This window comes from Martes martes, assembly GCF_963455335.1.
Source record: "Martes martes genome assembly, chromosome: 5".
NCBI classification, from domain to species: domain Eukaryota; kingdom Metazoa; phylum Chordata; class Mammalia; order Carnivora; family Mustelidae; genus Martes; species Martes martes.
In genome coordinates, this window is record NC_137892.1 from 106,493,240 (window position 1) to 106,514,160 (window position 20,921).

General features: G+C 52.2%; 1 protein-coding gene across 4 annotated transcripts in view; it reads right to left on the reverse strand.

Annotated features, from left to right (window-relative positions):
• KCNIP1 (potassium voltage-gated channel interacting protein 1) overlaps nt 1-20,921 on the reverse strand; it is a gene marked incomplete at both ends in the record, with an annotated part of 331,242 nt that overhangs the window by 201,247 nt on the left and 109,074 nt on the right. For 2 of the 4 annotated variants that reach the window (XM_080804196.1, XM_080804195.1), the window contains one exon: nt 4,941-5,001. The exons of the other annotated variants lie outside the window; for them this stretch is intronic. In XM_080804196.1, coding sequence (XP_080660322.1) covers nt 4,941-5,001 — 61 coding nt within the window. Of the gene's footprint in view, nt 1-4,940; nt 5,002-20,921 lie in introns of those variants that run through there. 4 annotated transcript variants of the gene reach the window in all.

Below are 20,921 nucleotides of genomic sequence, written 5' to 3' on the forward strand. Positions count from 1 at the left end.
CGCTCACTCATTAACTGATGGATCCATTCATTCCTTCATGACTTCCTATCTTCAATCATTCCTTCCTGCATTCATTCGATACTTCATTTGCTTCTTTTCATTCATTCATTTATTTACTCCCCCATTCATTCAATCAACCATTCTTCCACTCACTTGTTGGCACACACACTCACTGTTCCTTTGCACATTTGCGAAGCATTTATAGAGCAAAGCCCTTCTAGGTATCCAGTGAGGTCCAAGACTGGGTCCCTTGCCAGGTAGTGGGCTGAAAGCCTTCTCATTTTGGAGCATAGTCCCTCACTTCTACCTTGCAATCTTTCCACCTCTCTCTTTCTGTTCACCTTGATCCCCACTGACTTTCTTCTGGAACTGAGGGCCCAAGAACTGTGCCTGGCACTGGGTGTGGGCTCCTCATCCTTCTGTGACTCTCAGGAGCTGGGGAGTAGGAACACTGTTCTCAGCATCTCCCTGCTAAATGGTAAACAGATTCAGTTCATTCCATGGACAAAGCCAATTCAAAGCCAGCAGACCAAATAAGAGAATTCATTCCAGGCAGTGGGCTGGTAACTGAAATCCAGCGGGAAGCTAACTTTTCCTGCAGGGTCTGCAATTCTAGAAAATAACAGAGAGCGGCCAGCCATTCCATTATTTATAATTTCCTCCAGAAAAGATGTTTTTGAGTACCTACTATGTGCAAGAAACCAAGCTGGGGACTATGAGGAATGATCCAGATAAGCTCCCTGCAAGAAGCTGACACCCTGGAGGGGTGTGGGGGAGGGGTGTGAAGAAGGGATTAACACCGCCTTCCAGTGCCCAATTCAATGCATAATTTGAGAGTCGTGAGAATGCACTCTGGGGAATTTAGATGGGAGAAATCACTGCTTCCTGGTGTCTGGGGAAGCCTTCTTGACTGACTGCGGGTGTAGCTGAGTGAGGTCTTGGGATATGAGTGGGATTATAATCGTTGGACTAGGGGCTGGGGAGAGGGGTAACACAGAGTGAAAAGGATGGACAAAGATGTAGAAGCGGATGACACCGCCCAGCACAAACACCTCTGTAAGTTAGCATGCCTCTTTTAGACATCAGGAAACCGGCATTTCCAAGGTGAAATGATTTGCCAAAGGTCCTTTGAGACAAAGACAGCAAGGGTACTGCTTCTTTCTGCCTCACTGCCTCTCCTTGGTCTCCCAGATCTTTGAACACACTACCCGATTAATACACGACAAACACAGCCTCCTCAGGAACCCTCTGGTTCCTTAAATTCTCCAAGGTGCTCACTGATCTAGGAATCAGGGACCCAGTCCCACATTTGTCTCTAACTTGCCATATGGTCTTAGAAAAATCATTGAATACACGTGGGATTTAGTCTGCTCATCTATTCAATGAGTACTCTGGAAATCCCAAGCTCAAACCTTCCTGAAGGTTCTGAATGTTTTCTCTTGGTCACAGAGGACTGCCCACCCATTTGCTTATAAGCAAAAATCTCTCCTGCGAAGGCCTTATCATCCAGGGATGTCCTCTCTAAAGTCTCTTGCCTGCCCCCACCCCACCCCCAGGCCCAGCAGCTGCACCCACATCATCCTTCTCTGGCCACCCCCCACTCCAACCCTTCATACTTATTCTTTAAAGCCCAGAGCAGGTATGAAAAGCACATATGAAACTCTGGGAGCCAGAAATTCTACCGGGGACTGGGAGGCAGAGGCTGAATCCCCCAAAGTAGGGCTTTTCTCCTTCCTCATTTAAAACAAACAAAGATCCCAAACAGAGAAAGAAAATGAATTTGAATGCTTTTATCCAATGACACAGCTCTTAAACTAATTTAGATTTCAGCTGCCTTCAGGAAGCTCTCTCTGGACACCCAGCTTGGGCTAGGCGCATCTCTCTTTCTCTCGGCACTAATCACATGGAGTTTTTGGTCCTACTTTAAAAAACGTGTATGTGCCACCAAATTATAATTTGGAAACATGCAGGGCATTTTTCAGCAGGCTCTGTTGTCTTCAGGACCAGCCATAGAGCGGAGGTCAGTGGGGGCTGCAGGAACAGGACCAGCATCTGCGCATCTAGGGTTTTGGGGTCCTAGTTACCTGGACAGCCCTGGAAGGGGGCTCCAGAGATAAGCCGTTAGGACTCCCAGAGGCACTGCCTACTTCCACAATGGTATTATTCTAGACGTTTGGAAGCCACAAACAGTAGAGCCATAAATTGAACAGTGTGCTGACCACTTCGTAGACAGCAGAGCTGGTGCTGATCATTTGACTTGCATTATCCCTGACATCCACATAGCCCAGCAGCGGTTTTTAAGGAAGTAACTGCAACAGTCCCTGCTTTACAGTTGAGCAAAACAAAGCTCAACAGTGGTGGAACCTGGATTTGAACCCAGCAGGGAGATTACTTCCTGAACTGAAAATCTCCACCACCCTCTTCTGACTGCTTCTAATTAGATCTGAGCCTGATGTCTCAGAGATCATAGCAGCAGTTCCAGTAAGAGCATCAGCAAGGAAAAGCTTCACATTTGAGAACAGGATGGAACCGGAGAGAAAGAAGGCTAAGGAACCTGGCGAGGAAGTGACCCCTGACCACTGGCCTCCCCAGCCCATTTCTAAGTCACCTCCCTCTGCAGGAAAGGTCTTCTGCTGATCAGCATTCCACAGAGGAAGATGGTGAGAGAAGACTGATTGGGGCAAATGCTGGGAGAAATGTACACGGCTGGAGCCCTGGGCAATTCAGTCAACATGGCGGAACTCTGTGCAAGAGGGACTGGCCACTCAGGGATGGGACAGCTTGTCATGGCCGCCTGCCCAGTAGCCTTGTTCTGCTGTGAGCTTCGAACAAGCATTGTTGAGAGAGTTAAATAAGAAAGTGCACAAAAAGCATGCTGCACTGTATCAGGCACTCAGTAAGGGAGGGCTCACTGAATGCTGTCACCCCCTCTTCTCTTTCTTAGGGTCCTCAGAGACAGCAAAGAGCTCTGGCTTCTGGGAATACTGTGGGAATTCACTGGGGCGACCTGGAATTTTTTGTAGGAGAAGGGAACGTCTGAGCTCTTAATCTTTGCACGATCCTGTGCTAGAAGCTCCATATCCATCTTTCGCTTTTCCATGCACTTACAACAATCTCCCTTGGGTCCCTGGTGGCTCAGCCCGCACTGTATATGAAACAGGGTACTCCCTCCCTCTACTCCCCCCACACCCAGTGTCCTGCCTGGAGGTAGTATTCTCACCCACTTTATGGATGAGAAAACAGGCTGAGAGAGATGAAGGCTGGCCTGAGATCTCAGAGGGAGGGAGTGATGAAGCTGGGTTGCATGCCCAGACCCCACCAGACTCCAGAGCTCAAGATCTTTCTGTGAAACCTAGCAGCCTCCCAGAAGAGCCACAGGCATTGAAAATATTTTAAAGCAAATCCCTGGGTTTCTTGTTTCACAGTCCCCTGGCCTCTGGGACCTCACAGTGGTCAGATAATTGATGGGGGTCTGGTGCTGAATTCTGCTCCCACACAAAGAGCATCTGAGGGCCTGTGAGAAGCAGGGCTCCGAATGTCAAGAATCTGGGTCTAGGCTTGCAGACCCTGCCTGCCCAAGACTGGTAAAAGGGCACGCTGAGCCTTCCCTGCACAGAAGGATGCATGACTCGTGCAGCCCTAGACCCGTGTTCTAGGATGTAAACACCAGTCCAGCTTTATCACCTAAGATCTATACCCGAGATCTCATCCCGCACTGCTCAGCCAGCCTGATGTCTCTGGGAGCTGGGCCAGATGCCTGGACCCTTTGAGGACAGGTTACTCATGGGGAACTCTGAGATGCAAATTTGCCTAATGAGTCAGGAGAGACCAAGCAAGTCCTAGAGCAGATTCACCGAGCACCTTGGGGTCCACCCTTGCCTTAATAAGGTTCTAATCACTACCCAGCATGAAGGTTGGGGAACTACAGCCCCTACCTATAACCAGAACCTCAGCTCCAATGGCAGAACTTGAAGGTTTAAGTGTCAGGTTACTTAAAATCCTTTGACCACTCACCATAAGATTTGAGCATTAAACGAACGAAAACAAAACCCATCATTTTCTTTCTTCCTAACTGCATCCTGTCCTTCCGTTCCAACAACCAACTTTCTTACATAGTCCCTTATGGCACAACATATGTTTGGCCCAACTTCACAAGGACTCATTGGACAACTGTCCCACTGGTGAGACTAGGCAGGTCTGAGCAGGGGAAAGGCAGCTATGGAACAGGGGGTATCACACTTTCTAATCTTTGACAGAAGCTCACTGCTCCACCACACCTTGACAGTGCCCTCAGCCCCCCAGCGGTTCCCAGAGCATGGGAGCACCCTTGTGTGATGCCCTCGCTCCTAATGATGCTCCCAGCCACCAGGACATGCACCGGGATGCGAGCCCTGGGAGCTATACCAGTCCTGGCAGCAGCTGATTCCTTTTGGCTTGCAGAGGTTTATTGGGGTGGACAGACAGAGCAGCCTCTCCCTGATGATGGACTCCTAGGTCTGCACCAGCACTGCCACCCGGAGGAGTGTGTGAATGTGTGAGCACTCTCGCTGGGTGCCCACAGTTGCACAATCGCCAGCCGTCATGGGAACGGAAAGAGCTTCCCAACATTTCCACTCAGACAATCCAGTCACCCCCACCTGTGAATCCGACTCTTCTTCTGCTCCTAGAGATTTCCAGGAGGAGAGTCCTGCACCTGGAGCCCCAGAGGGGGTCTCCCCACCCCTGGGGCCAGCGCCCACCCTGGCTCCCTCCGCGGCGTGTTCATGATATTCACACCGAGCCTCCCGCCAGGTTTCTTACTCCTTCGGATATAAGAACCTGCCCTTGCTCCTCGTGGAGAGGAGAGTCCAGGCCGAGGGAGGCGGGTGGCACACCCCAGCTCAGCACTGAGCACCCCCAAACCCAGCCAGGGGAACAAAAGGAAGAAGGAGATGGCTTACCTTTAGAAGGTCGCCTTTGTTTGGTTTGCAGAGATGAGAAGGTGCCCATGACGGCCCCCATGGCAGTGAAGACTTGTGTGCGACTTGGGACCCCTCGCCCTGCCCCTCCCCTACCCTGGAAAGAAATCAGTGTGGCTCCTCTACTCCGAATTGGAGGAGGAAAAAAAAAAACAACAACAAAACACCCGGCAGCTCGCCTGCAGCTTGGTATTCAGCGAGCGTGGGGCTGGGGCGCTGGGAGCCTTTTCTTTCCTTCTTCAGCCCGCACATGCACTGACTCACACGGCCAGCCGCTCCCGCCGAGCCTTCGGAACCGGGCCGGGCCGCTTTGCGCGCCAGGGGCCGAGGACGCTGCCCCGCAGCCCGCTCGGTGCCGGACACGGGCCGAGGCTCCCGAGCCAGCAGCGCGTGCGGTGCGGGAGCCGCGCTCAGCCCGCCCCTGCTGCCGCACGCTCCGCTCCCCTCCCGGCGCTCGGGTGGCTCTCGGGGGCCGGGTACCAATCATGAATGAACAGAGCCAGGGACGGCGCGGAGCGGAGCGGAGCCGCGCGCCCGCCTGCCCGCCTGCCTGCCCGCGCTCAGGGAGAATCCGAGGCGCGCTGGGCGGCCGGCGGGTAACCCCGGCGGGGCGGGGCGGGGCGGGGGGCCGGGCCCATGAGGGGCGCCTGTAGCCGCACCTCTGCCCACCGCCCTGCGCGCCTGCACCTGCCCGGCTGTGCGCACTCCAGGGCTGCGCCCCTGGGCGCACAGACCTGGGTAGGCACCTGGCTGATGGGTGGGGTTCAGGGGGCAGCAGCAGATTGCTGTGTGTGTGTGTGTGTGTGTGTGTGTGTGTGTGTCCCTGTGTGTGGTGCGCTATTTCATTGACTTCAAGGGAAATCTTAATCACCTCCTGAATTCATGGGGGTGGGGAAAAGAAAACTCTAGTCCACCCAGGGAGAGATGAAAAACATACATCTAACTGGGTTGTCATGAGAGGAAGGGTCCCTCCTGCCCCTCCAATGCCAGGGCCACCTTCTCATGACAGAATTGGGGAGGGTAAAGGAGCCCCTTTGGACCCTTGTTTTCTCTTTGTTCTTTCTCCCTTGGCTTTCTCCCTCCTTCATCCTTCTACCTTCCCCCAGCATCCCCCCACCCCCCAGTAATTTCCTAGCCATCAGCTATGGGGCAGGTTGTGCGTTAGTGCTGAGGGGGTAATGGCTGAATTTAAGAAACAGTCTCCCTGCTCTGAGCCTTCACTGCGGCTCACACAGAACCGCAACCCCTATTTCAGTATCTCATGCAAAAGGGCAAAGTTAGGGTTCACCCCCATGGGTTCCCCTCAGCTCCCTGTGGTGCTGAAATGCCAGTCTGCTCCCTGAAAGCCTGAGAGGAGCTACCCTTCTTCCAGGTAGGAGCTGCCTGAGTTCCCATTATGCACTATGCCTGCAGATCCCAGGACCCCCAACACAGAGCCCCAGAAACACACACATACACATAGTCACACAGAAAATATGGGCACAGTTGCACAAGTCCACACAGACATTGCTATTATACACACAGACACACTCAGCCCATAATACGTTCACAGGGGAATCCGCGGGCTCCCACACAAGGTCCACTAACACAGAGGCATGAAGACGCATGCACAGTGCAAAATGGCATTACGGTTACCAACATTCACGCAGGCGCCAAACCATACAGGCACATAGGCATACCCCAAGGATACAAGTGCCCTCAGGAGCTGTTTCTCTTCTTTCTAGTCCATTAGCTGTCCTTTCAGGGGCAAAGCTGGCCTGAGACTTGGCCAGGGACCCTGAGTAGTTTTCTTTACCTATTCAGCATTGAACACGCTCTCAAATCCAAACATATGCCCTATTTTGTGCAACGGGGAAGTTGTGCTTAATAATATCTGTCCCTTTCATTTGCATTGCCCTTTGCTATGCATAGCCCACACCCCCCCCACACCTCCTCGCCCTGCCCTGAGAGTTAGACAGGTCATGTCTAATCATTACTGGAAAGAGAAACTCAGGCTTACTGAAGGTAAGGAATTTGCCTGAAGTGACTTAGCCAGAATGTGGGATTAGTCCAGGGCTGTTTCACAACCTCCTGTTGCCAGGTGAGGACACTGGGGACCCCTGGGCTGGGAAGATCTCCTCTGGGCCCCACCAGATCCAAAGCTTCAGTTCTCATAACTGCCAGGACTTCTCTGTCCGTATCCATGAGGCCTAGAAGCCTGGCTGATGGAGCAGGACTGGTAGAGGCTGGTCTGCGGCCTCCCTCCTGCTCTACTTGTGGGAGAAGAAGGGTGGGGGTGGGGTGGAAGCCAGGAGTCAGGAAAGGACCCATTATGGTGGCCAGGACTCAAGGAACAGAGAAGGGAACTTTGCTGGGGAGAGGATGGTGCGACCCTCTGGGATCACTGGACTCTGGGGCATCTGCTCCTCCCCACGCTACGTGGAGACCAGGACCAACGCTTGAGCGTCTACAGAAGGCTAGGAGGCCATTCTTGCCTTTCTGCTTCTTCCCCACGGCCACATGAAGAAGCAGAGTAGCGGAATTGTTCCACTTTACAGGTCAGAGATAGCAAAGTACCCTGGAGGAGCAGTGGGAAGAAAGTGAGGTCACCAAGATGCAGTCCAAACTGCTGAGTTCAGCTACAAGGCCCTTTTGGGGACTGGCTTCATTGACCCATGTCTGTGCCCTCCCTAGTGCCCTCTATGGTTGTGTTTCAGGGCCTTTGCATGTGTTGTCCTCTCTGCCTCGAATGTCCCTCACCTCTTTCTCCATCTGGTGACCTGCTGTCCATCCTCTGAATATCTGATTCAAGTGCCGTGTTCTCCAGCAATCCCTTCCTAGCCCTGAACTGGTGCCTGCCTCAGGGGTTCCTGCAGCACTTGGAGCTTTTGCCCTTCAGAAAAGTCATCTCCTTGGATCCCATTGTCCCTTTCCTGTCTGTCTCTCCCTCCACACAGAGGGTTCCCTAAGAGCAGGAACCACTACTAATTTGGCTCTATATTGTCTACTTAACCCCTTCTTTCTGGCAGGGGTGCAGTCAGTCTCGGTGAATGAATGAATGGGCTAATTTTCTTTGCTCAGGGACCCAATTATTAAGTAAAAGCTGGTGATGACCAGATCCTCTTAGCTCTTCAAAGGAGGAAGCACTCTTCCAGGTAAAGATTCACTTACTCAACCAATCTTTATTCATTCATATGTCAGCCAAGGACCAGATATTTACATGCACAACCGCTCCCTTATTCCTGAAGATGCCCTGGGTGGTAGGCATTATCTATAGGTAAATAGACACACACACACACACACACACACACACACACACACACACATGCACTCTATGATGCAGCAGACATTACCTGTGAGAGGCTCACAAAGAGAGCCTCTCAGAAGGGATGCATGTCAAAGGAGAGAAAACAGCAGACCCCCTCCCGCCTCTGGGAGACTTGCCGCAGAGAGCAGAGAACCATGGGGGCAGCTTGTCCTGCTGTCCCCAGCGTGTACTCACTAAGGCCATCTTGCCAGCCCTGTCCAAGCAGGGCTTCCCTGGCGGTGGCTCCTTCTACTCCTGAAGGTAAGCTAGCTCCTGCCCCACGTCCAGCTCTGATCCCTCCCTCATCTACCTTCTTATGGACTGAAAATTTGTGTCTCCTCAAAATTCATACGTTGAAGCCCTGCCCCTGAGAGAGGCTGCATTTGGAGACATACCTCTGAAAAAGGAATTAAGGCTAAATGAGTTCATAAGGCTGGGGTCTTGATCCCATGGGATGAAGTACCCATAGTGACTCAGAGCAGACATCAGAGAGTTCCCCCAAGCCCTGAACGCATGCCTAAGGAAAGGTCTTGTGAGCACACAGGGAGCAGAAGGCAGCCATCTGTAAGCCAAGGGGAGAGCTCTCACCAGACACCCACCCTGCTGGCACCTGGATCTTGGACTTCCAGGCTCCAGAACTGTGAAAAAATACATTTCTGTTGTTTAAGCCACCCAGTCTGTGGCATTGTGTAAGAGCAGCCGGGGCTGAGTAATACACACCCACGGCCCGTCCGTGCCCTCAGGAAGCTCTGCAGGGAAGGCCCTCCCATCGCTCTGACATAAGCATGCATGGAGAACTCCTTAAGGCACCCCTGGAAGGCTGTTGGGGGAGGAAGACGTAAAATGGTCAGAGCCCGCAGGGGTTCCCGATCGAGCATACCCGTGCTCGTCTGTGTAACACACAAGCCGCGTTTGTTCCCTCCCCTCTTCTCTCACGCACTCGCTCAGTCATGTTTCTTTCCATCCTTGCGGGCGGGGGCAGGTCCCCGAGTGCCCACTGCACACGGGGGCAGCAGTGTCAGAGGAAGAGCCTGGACCTGGGGCTGCTGCTAGGCCTGGGTGCCCATGCTGCTTTTGCTGCTTTTTCGCTGTGTGACTCGGAGCCTGACACGTACTTTCTCTGAACCCACTTTCACTTTCCGTGGCCCACAGTAGTACCTACCCTGTTGTGCTGCTGTGAAGACTGGAGGTGACATCGGGCCCTTAGTAGGTGCCTGGCACACAGCGTGGCCAGTCGTGGACCCTGGACTGACGCTCTCACTGTTGCTGTGGCCAGGTACCGTGCTGGGTTAGAGGGGTGTAGAAATGAGTCAGCCACAGCCCTCCCCCCTTGGCTTCCATCTTGGCTCTTCATCTGTTTCATAGGAAATCTATTCTCAGGGTCCCCATCTGGTATTAAAAGACTCAGATTAGTTAAGGAAGGGAATGTGGTTGGCACCTGATTATGTGCAATTCAGCACTATGCTGGCTGCTGTCTTGTACATTTCCCAAATGTTCTGCATGCATAAGTCTGGCCGCCTCAAATAGATCCTGAGTTTTTAGAAAGCAAAACAGGCACCCCTCTCCCTGCCCCCACCAGCACTGGCGTAGCCTGACCCAGGACATCTGAAGGGTTCTGCAAATCCTCACACTGAGATCATTAGGGCAGGAGCAAGGGCACCATCCTTTAGCCTTGGGATCGAGTCATGCTTCTCTTACTAAATGTACATCTGGGCCCAGGCTGCTTCTCTCTGAAACATGAACAGGGTCCTTTCAAGGGTTGGTGTGAAGATCGGGTCAGATAAAGCAACGGGAAAATACTTAGTTTCTTGGCAAAGCACTCTGCAAATGTCTTTTATTATATTTTTGCTCTGGGGCTTTTTTCGTTATTCATTCATTCAACAAATATTTATTAAGCACCATCTACCTGCCAGACACCATTCTAAACAGCGGGACCAATAATGAACAAAGAGGCAGGCGTCCCTGTCCTCATGAATCTGGTGGGCTAGGACTGAAGGCAATCAGATCCTCTTACCATTACAAACTGTGATCGGGCTGGGAGGAAAGAGGGAGCAGATGAGTTTAGGATGAGGTGCGGTGGGGGGTGCTCAGAGAAGCCAGGTAAGATAAACCTTTTGCAAACTATAAGCTAATGTCACAACTACTTGTATATCCTCAGAAGGCAGGGGGTTAGATACGGCTTTCAAGTCAGAGAGATCAGGTTGCAAATGCTGGGTTTGTTTTGTGACCTCACGCAAGTTATTTGACCCATGAGAGCCTCAGTTTCTGCAATCTGGAAGTGGAATAATTTCACCCACCTCAGTTGCTGGGTGAGGCTGAAAGTGATCACGATTACAAAGTGCCTGGCATAGGGTCTCCTGCCTAGAATGTTGTTCCGGCTCCGAATACGCTAACTCTATTTTTCTGCTTCCCCTTCCAGTCTTCTTTGCAAGCACGTTCTTCCCCACCTTCCCAGGAGGAAGAAAAGATCTTGGAACAGGACTTGGGCTTGGGAAGTGCCTCTCTGGGGCCACATCCATATGCATGAAACATGGCCTCATCTGTCAAGACTGATCGTGACCCTTCAGGGAGCAGGGCTGATGCTAGGGAAGCCAGGTCACAGCCTCTCCCCCTTTGACGTCCTGATGGCTACAGCGGCCCAAGGACACCCCCTTCATGCTCTAGTGCTGGAACAGTCTCCACCAGGGGCTGAAATGAGTTCAGACAGAGTGCAGCCACCCACGCAGTCCAAACACTTGCAGCAAAGCCCTTCCAAGTTACCCAGAAAACCTGCCCCAGTGAGCGGGGAGAACATTCCAAAGCATCTTGGCTTGCATTATCTGAAGCAACATTCATAATGTGTCCTGGAGAATAGAGAAGTCATGGGTGCCAACCTTAGGCCAGGTGCAAGGTAAGTACTTTGTGAAATTGATCAGATGGTTCCGGGGGTGGATGGAAGGCTGAGTAGAAGGAGGAAGGGTAGAGAGGGAGGTGGATTCAAATGTGTTCAAATAGACATGTAAGTATCCAATGAAACCTGTGAACTTTCTCCCCCAAAACTGCCATGCATGAGTGCACACACACTCATATCTTGCATAGAATTTTACGGCATCCATGACTCCCACATGAAGCCCACCCATGGACAGAGTTAAGAAACTCTGCACTACAGGGGAAAGCTTATAATGAGGGATTTGTTACAGTCAGCTCTTAGCTGTGCCACTTTAACTTCTTTGAGCCTCAGTTTCAACATCTGTAAAATGGGTGTAAATAACTGTGTCCATTTCTTGGGACTGTTGTAAGGATTAAATGAGAAGAAGTCTTCCAGTGCTCCGAGTGTAATGCCTGGCAATGCTCACTGAGACATGCCAGTCATCGTTAACATCCTCATTAAACTTCACTCACTCACTCACTCATTCATTCAGTCACAAGTTAGTGAGTGTCTCTGGTTCCATCACACCCTGAGATGGTCTCTGGGGTTCAGAAGTTTGCGCTCACTTGCTTGGGGAACGCACAGTCTAAGGGGGCAATGGGCAGATGATAACATCCCAGATCTCACCAAGAAAGAGGGGGAATGACTTCATTAGCTCTGCTGCTGAGAAAACCAACCCCTGACTCTGGCCAGCCTGGCCAGCTCCACCAAAGTCCCGGGAGAAGCAAACGCTTGGACTCAACAAGGTCAAGGGCCTAGGTCAGGCTGGGAGGACAAAGGTCAGTGTGGAAGTGGGGTGGAGAAATCAAGAGTGGAGCTAGGTAGAAAGGGATGGGGTTGCAGGTATTGGAGGTGAGAGGGGCAGAACAGGGCTGAGATGGGGGTAGCCCTGGACAACTGCCGTGGTGGTGTGACACTGAAATGGCCGGCGTAATGAGAACAGAATTTCTAAAGTATGTGCAGAATATGGATCATAAGCTGCTTGGGGAACGATGCAGGCATTTGTCATGTTCACTCCCCTCCTTTGTTCTCCTTAGATTATATAATAATTACCTTAACAATGCCAGCCACTGTCTATGGGGTTTTTACTATGTGCCAGTTTGTTTCGGGTCCCATTAATCATTTCAGTAAGGTAGGTATCGTCATTATCCCCCGTTTTATATATGATGCAACCAGAGCACAGAGAGGTTAAGTGACCTGCCCCAAGTCACACAACAAGGAAGTGGTGGAGATGGCTTTGAACTTAGATAGTCTGACTTCAGATCCCACATTCCCTTTGACTCCAAGCCCTCCTGCTGCTATCGTGACTTATTTCTTCCAACACTATTTCTCTGGGAGGTAGCAATTCACGGGCAACTCACAGGTATGGTGTAGCTTCTTAAAGCCAAGAGACAGAGGCCGAGGGGAGGTGTGCTGGGTCCTGGCCCTCTGGCTGGCAGTTGCTGCTCCTATCCATACCCTTGCTGCCGGGGGCTGCAGCCATCCCATCTGCCTGTGGGAATGCAGAATGCACACAGGGTCTGTTTTCCTTCTGTGGCTTCTCTGAACCGAAGACCCCAGGGGAAGTGAGCAGGGGTGGAGGGAAGGAGCAGCAACCATGCCGTGTGATGATTAGTAATAATGCCCGCGATGAGCACCCCTGGCCCTCCACGGCCCGCTGAACCTGTCAGCGCTGGCTCCCGGCTTCCCAGCTAGGCGGCTGCTGCTGCACTTGGAGCCTGAAGGGGGTGGAGGAGGGGAGCCCAGAGCAGGGAGGGAGGAAGGAAGGAAACAGGAAGAAAAGTCATGGTCGCCTTCATGCTGAGGGCTGACTCTGGGACGGAGCTGCAGAAATGAGGCCACATAAAGCTACAAGACGGCAACGGATGCTTTCTCTGTTGTTTCCGGTGACCCCATACTCTGTCCCACGTTGGAGACCTGTGGCACTCACTGCGTGGGACAATATGACACGGAAACAATGGGGCCACCTTCTTGGATGGTAACTTCCAAAGGCTCTGGTCTGATAAAAGGCCTAGAAGAATGTGAACTCAGAGGTAGGATTTGTCCTTGCTCCACCTCAGGCAAAGCACTGTTCAGCACTGAAGCCCCAGATGTTGATGGAATCTTGGTGCCAGGGCAACCCTGCCCCTTTCCCAGGCAGAGTCTGGGTAAATGGACATGATCCCGAGTCCCCCTCCCAGCCCTGCCCATTGTCTGCACAGCACAAACAGGGTACACTCCACTAGCTTGTGTTTCTTTGCTAGGAGGGGGTCCTGACTTATTTCTCGTGGAGTTAGGCAAGGAGGGGAATCTTCCCCTTGAGCTCAAGAGGGGCGTGGCCCACCATGCCCCAAAGAGCAGGCAAACGTGGGTTTTAGGCTGGGGGCCCCCACTGTGACCTGGATGGCGGAGTGAGCCCAGGATGCTCAGGACCCGGCAGATCTTGGGGGCTGCCTGCTTGGAGAGGTGATAGGTTGCACGTCGGGGTCCAGCCCACCCCACATCTCAGTGCTTCATAAGACCCCAGAAGAATATTCAGGCCATGCCGAGGAGATGGGGGTATTCTGAGTGGATTGAGATTTCATTTCTCCCCCAAGAAGAGCAGGAATTTGGAATAGAAGTTAAGTTCGGCAGTCGAAGGAGGGAGGCAAGTAGCATCTTCAGCACACCAGAGGCCTGAACTCCGTAGCTATCCATAAAACTGCCTGCATCCTACCTCTGTCTCTGCCCACTCCTCTGTTCTATGTGTCAGCAAACTGAGAGTCAGAGCGTGAGGGGATCTGCCACGGTCACAAAACGACACAGCTGGAGAGTCAGGGATTGAACTCACTTCTGTCCGTCTTCAAAGCCCGTGCTGTCACCCATCCAGGAAAGAGAAGGATGTGGGGAGGGGGGAGCAGGCCAGGCCCTTCCTGAGAGGCCAGGCCTGCATTCCCTCCCACTTCCACTCTGTATGGAGGCTCCCTTTCTGGGAGGCCACAGGGCATCGCGTTGACCACAGGGGCACTTCAAGATGACTTCTGTGTCTGTTGTCCCTTCTTGCCCTGGGTGAGCCCTAGTCGGAGGGGGCTGGGCACTCTAGCAGGTGCTGGGGGAGCTAATTGACAGTCCGGGGCTCTCTTTCTCCGGGCTGGCATTTGCATGCTGCATTAGTATTCGTGCCCACAGCTCAGGGCTGTTCTGGACGGAGGATGCTATGCAGATGAGCATCGAGTCTGGTGTGTGATGGGGATCCATGCATTTTGCTAGGAATCAAGGCTGCCGAGTACAAGGAGGCTGAGGGAGGCTGCGGATGAGACTGGGGCTCCTCGCCTGCCACCCACACGGCCAATCCCTGGAATCCGCCATCTATGATGTAGGAGCTCCCAGCCAGTTCCTCCAAAGATTCGCCAGTACCACTGAGACCCTGCCCTGCCCCACCTGCCCTGTGGTGGTAGCAGAGATGCAAAGAGAGGGGAGGTGGGCTCACTCCTGACCCTTAGGAAGCTCCCATTCTAGGGGGACAGAGTGACATACGCACCAGTCACCGACTGGGGAATGGGCCTACAGCAATCAGCTGAGAGGCTGAGAGATGTCTAATTCAACCTGCAGGAAGAGTGGGGGGCGAGGGCAGTCAGGCAACGCTCTTCCGAGCAGGAGATGCCAGACCTGGGTCTTAAAAGCCTAATAGGAATCTGGCAGCCAGGCATCGCCGTAAACACATGACTTGGTTCGGGGTCCTTCTCCGAAGCAGCTCGGCGGGAGCCATAGCCTGTTTCACTGTCTTGGGAGCTTCTCGCTGGCCAGAGCAGCAACACGTCACTGTGCCCATTTATGGATTGCCCAAACCTAGACTTGGACAGACTTTGGAGAAAGCCACTCCAGGCACCATGTGACAGATGAACGTGTGATAGATGATGGAAGTGAGCAACTGAGTCATCCAGAAACATCTCCGGGGGATGGAAGCTTCCTGGCTTCTGTATGCAACCTGCTCTAGCATTTCATTGTGCCCAGAGCTAGGGGGGCGACTTCTAATGTCTCACGGGGCTGCTAAATGGAAGGGTACTTGGTCTTCATATTCCCGACAGCAGGGGTTGGAATGCCTTGCTCGGGAGCCCTTTGCACCCACTGCCAGAGTCACACAAAGCCCTGACTGCCCCAAGCTAAGCCCTCAGGTGAGAGGGGAAGCTCACTTTGGTAGGGGGGTCAGGGGGAGATGCAGCTGTTTTCTACAGCGGAAACTGAATGGCTGGGGTGGGGGTGGGAAGGCTAAGGGGCTTGACCTGCACCCCAGGCTCTAATTCTGAATGTGCACATTATCTCAGACACTCTGATTCTCCCCAGAATAGTACCCTCTCAGAGGTATACAACTCGAAGCTGAAAAGGACTTTATATGTCACTTTACAGATGGCCAGGGAGGGAAAGAGGTTTGCTCAGGGAAATGTTGGTAGAGAAAAGTAGAGCTAGGACTGTACCTCAGGGCTCTGGAAAGGGTCTTTCATGTTTGAAAGTACTAAAAACTGTCCTCAGCTGTCACAGCCTCTCCTCCAGACCCGGATCCGAATGTGCTCTTCCTTTCTATGAAGTGTAACTTCACAGGCACAGGAAGTGTGCTCCAAATGGACCTCCCTCCCCTTTACTGAAATTCCCTCAAGATGAAGTAATAGCAAGCGAAGTTTATACTATGAATCTCTGGGGGAAGTTGGCACACTGACCTGGAATTCAGACTAAAGTTTAAATGGCTGATACACTACCAGCTGGCTTTGCTAGCAGTCAGGAAGGTTAGTGATTAGGAAGTAAGGGCACGGGAGAGGTGAACTGTATGGAGGGATGGGGACCAGGAGAGGTAGTCTGGGCCTCTTGTAAATTGGGGAGGTGGGTGTGAGTGTTTGAATAATAGTAGGAGCCCTGCTGGAGAACCTCCGCATTGGGTAACTTCTTTTTCCCTTCCTTCCCTTCCCTTCCCTTTTCCTTTCCCTCCCCTCCCCTCCCTTCTCCTCCCTCCCCTCCCTTTCCCTTCCCTTCCCTACCCCTCTCTGATACCTGCCCCTGCTGTAGGTATGGGGGTATACCAGTGACCAAGATGGATATTTTTCCTGCTCTCTGTACCTTCCATTCTCATAGGGCAGGGAGGTCAGGACAATGAAGATCAGATAGGTAAACATACAAGGTCACGTCTGTTGTTGGTAGGCACCAGAAGGTTCTATCAGGAGGTGGAAGCTTATATAGTGGGACAGCTGAAGGGAACAACCTGAGAGAGAAGTCCTCACTGGAGTGGCAGGGGGCGGCGGGTGATTCTGAAATGCGAATGACAGGCAGGAGTTACTCGTGCTTAGGATTTAGGGTGAGAGAGGCTGACGTGAAGGCCCTACAGAGGGAGTGTGCTGGGCAGGCTCAAAGCACAGAGAGCAGGGCAGGGGTTGGGCCAAGCAGAACATGGGAGGAGGTTCCAGAACAGGCTAGGGAGGTTTGGTGGCAGAGGGTCTGTCATCCTTCGTGCAGTCTGGATTTAAGCTAAGGGCCTTAGGAGAATATATTTTCTCTTTTTATTTTGAAAAAAAAAAAAAATTGTAGACTCACCAGAAACTAAGAAGATAGTGCAAAAAGGTCTCCTGGACCCTTCATCTGGTGTCCCCCAGTGTGAGCATCTTACATCACTACAGTCTCATATCAAAACCAAGGCACTGGTGTTGGTATAATCCACAGATGTTCCCAGTGTCACATGTCCTCACGTGTGTGTGTGTGTGTTCCTGTACCATTCTATCCCAACTGCAGAATGTTGCAACTGTCCTCACAGTCAAGACAGCAAACTGTTCCATCACCACAAGGGAACTCCTTTGTGCTCTCCCTTATGGTCACTCCTGCCCCTGGGCCCCATCGCCATGCAAGAATTTTAGGGAGCGGAGTGGGAGTGGGAAGATCTGGTTGCTGTCAGCTGGGGCAGGGACATGGCCCACCTACTTTGGAGGCCCTAGAAACCTCTCAACGAATAGGTTCCCTTGAATCTGGATTGTTGCCATTGGCTTCACTTTGTAGTCGAAAAGCAAGGACAGAAAGACTAAGCGACTGGAACAAGGTCACACGGTGCTCCTCATGGTTCCTGGCTGCTCTCATTGAGATGGTTCTGACTGCTTTCTGCAGAGCTCTGGTGTGTGGGTCGCTAGGGGGCCATGGGCTGTGGAGAAAAGCAGCCTTGCCCAAGGTTACCACTTCCTCAGTCTCTTGTACCTCCCTAGCCCTGTGGGCGGAATGCACCATCCCCCACCTGAAAGAGGCCCAGGGAGGGATTGGTTAGAAGATACTTCCAAGCATAATGGAAAATCCTTTCTGCATCCTTCAACATGCCAACAATGACCCACAAGTACTGGAGAGAAACTCCCTCCTTCCTCTCTCCTCCCGTTTCAGTGGGGAGGCTGAAGATGGTTCCCCCAGGGGACTGGTGATCAGCCCTCAGATCCTGTCGCTCAGCCCCTACCTCCAGCCGTCCAGCTTGTAGGTCTTAGCTCATGCCCTCCCACTCCCTCACAAGGCAGCTACCCCAGGCCGTTGGTGCATGCAGGAGGCCCCTGGCTCTCCAGTTGCTCTGCGTGGGACCCAGTGCCAGGGCTCCTGAGGCTAGAAGATCTGCCCCATGCTTCAGTGTGACTCCCAGCAGCAACAGTGGGGGAGCCTTCATGGCATCCAACCTCTCCATCTGATTCTCCAGTGGGCCCCGGGAAGGGAGTGGGCTTGATGGTAGCTTTAAGCTCCCAAACCAAGCACTGCTCTGCACCTAGAATCCGTACCCCAAGTAAGGCCACGCTTTCATTTTGAGTGGTCCGCTCAGAACTGCCCAGGGATGCAGAGGTGTGAGAGCAGGGCAGGAGGACAGAGAAGAAGAGAACAGGTCCAGCAAGAGGGGGAGAGGGGAAGGGCTGGGTGCTTCTGGGACCTTCACAGAACTCTGAGGGAGATTAGAAGGGTCAGCTCAGGACCCCTGCGTGAAGCCGTGAGCCCAGGCCAAACCTTGCACCCCCCACATTCAGTCCTGGCCTGAGTTCCCTCAGCCACCCACAGTCTTATTTTTTCTCTGTCCACAGGGTTACAATCTCCACTTCTTGTAGCATCTTCTGTCTCAAGGGGAATTTCTGTCCCTTACTGGCAGCTGTCCTCCATCTTGCAGAGTAAGTGCTAAGGGACCAGACGGGGTCCCGCTCTTCCTCCCCCTCCTTCAGTGCCACGGGCTCCCAGGCTGCTCAGTTGCCACTAGGGACCATGGGGTCCCCCTCCCTGCCTGGCCAGCCTCCTGCCCTCAGGCCTCCAGGGCAGGGTGCACATCCTGCCTCTCTGCAACACTAATGAAATCTTCCTTCTGCTCAGGGCCCAGCCGGACTCAGGGTCAGTATTTTTGCCCATTCAGCTCTGCCCTGTGCTCCAGCTCGGGAATGACACCCCACACCTCATTACAGACAGGACGGTTCAGCTCCCCAGGCAGGTTTCTCCGCACCATCACCCCTCGGGAAGCTTGAAAAATCCTCCCGGGCCACTGGGAGATTCAGGACGCTGTTGATTCAGGTCCTCATCCTGGCTTATGCCCCCGGGGGGCTCTTTGCAACACACACCCTAAGGACACCCTTCTCGGGGCTCCCTCCCACTCATCTGAATCCTATTCCCCACTCCAGACTTCCGCTTGTGTTGCACCTCCCCCAAGAAGCTTTCCCTGATTTACTGTTGTCTCCTCTACACTCAGCGACTTTTCGTGGGCTCAGAGACTGCTTGCCTCCCTGCGCGCTGACCACTAGGGGGCGTTGGGCTTGGTTCCTTGTAGGGGTGTAAGATAAATGGAGACTGGATGAATGCATGAAGGGATGAATGCGTCCCCACTCATACCTCCATCCTCCTCCTCTGACACGTAGCCATATGTTATTTGGCTCTGCTTTTTAACTGCTTCGCAGAGAATGATGACGGCAAACCCTTGAAGGAAGTGACCTTGTCGTAAATATAATTTATTCATCACCCAGGCATGTTCTGTTAAGCTCCCACTCTGCCCCACGCACAAGGGCCCAGCGGGGCTAGTGAGCTTGTCTCTGCCCTTGAGCAGCTCTGCTCAACGTCATGGCTTCTGACTTCACGGGACCCTTTTGAAAATCTGATGAACTTGTAAACCGCTACCTCAGAAACCCACACAAACACACCCACACCCACTGCTCTACCCACCCACAGACAGGTAAACTGCGGGGTCCATTTCAAACACTCTTGAAATCCCCAGCCACAGGTTAAGAATGCCTGGTCTGGCGAGAAAGAAGAACAAGTTAATATCTCTTGCTCAGGGCTCTGCCAAGAGGCACAGACAGCGTATCCTGGCGATCACAGAAGATGGAATGATTAACTCACTTTGAGTGGGATGAAGCGTCTCAGGGAGGTTGGAGTCAAGAAAGAGATTGCAGAAGGGCTGGCTTTTGAGCAATGAGTAGAAATTTGCTGGGCGAGCAAAGGGAGAAGAGGAGGAGGAGAGCCAGCATGTGCAAAATCCAGAAGCAGGTTTCCAGGAGCTGGGGGAGGGAGGAACCAGGGGTGACTTAGGGGTGGGGCTTCTTTCTGAGGTAACAAAATGTTCTGTGATTGGGTAGTGGTGATGGTTGAGCAGCTCTGTGAATATGCTAAAATCCCCCAGTTGTATGTTTTAAGTGGCTAGATTTTTTGAAACATGAACATGATGGTTAATTTTGTGTATGAACTTGGCTAGGCCACGATGCCTAGTTCCTAGGTCAAATACCAGTCTAGATGTTGCCGTGAAGGTATTCTTAGATGAGATCAATATTTGACTCAGTAGACTTCCAGTAAAGCCAATTCACTTCCAGAATGTGGGTTGGGCCTCATCTAATCAGTTGAAGGCCTTAGAAGAGACTGATGTTCCCCCGGGGAAGAGAGAATTCTGCCTCCAGGCTTGAACTGCAACGTCCTGGAGATCCCTCCTTGGGCACCCAGCCTACTGACTTGCCTTGCGGATTTCTGATTTGCCAGCCTCTACAATTATGGGACACAATTCCTTGAAATAAATCTCTCTCCATATATATATATATATATATATATATATATATATATATATATGCAGTCTTACAAACCTGATATATAATACTGTTATATACAATAATCAATATATTAATACCATTGGTCCTGTTTTTCTTGAGAACACTAACTAATAAATAAATTATATCTCAACTTTAAAATGCTTGCTAGCGGGGGGTTGATTCAGTACATGGTAACACTACCATAGCACACAAGTGGGCAGGCAGGAGCTAGTGTGGCCCACTTGGGGTGTAGCAGGTGCAGGTAAGAAGAAGCTGGTCAGGGAAGGCTGGGGAGGCCGGGTCATAAACAGCCTTGATGATTACACTATGGCTTTCTAGTGCCCACAGGACAGTAATATGTTAGTTAGAGTTATTTTTGGTTGCAAGCAACAGAAACTGACTCTGGCCAACTTCAGCAGAAAGAAGAAACTATGAGAAGAGTGTGGGGACTTACACACCCAGAAGATGCTTAACAATGAATCAGGGAACTGCCAGGAACCATGCCAGTTCCAGAAGTCATGAGCAGAGTTTCTTCAGGATAAATCCATTGCCGCTATTTTTTGTTCTAGGTTACTCTGCTTGAAATGTGCAATCTCAGAAGACAAAATTCAATGGCCTCTCTTGAGTCCATATGCCCAAACTTTAAACTGGGAGGACAAGGCAGGATCTCTCATTTGACCTCTCTGCCAGTTGGGTGGTATCCGGGATGCATGGCACAGACAGTGCTGGGATCTTCGCCCAGCCAATGACCATGACCTGGG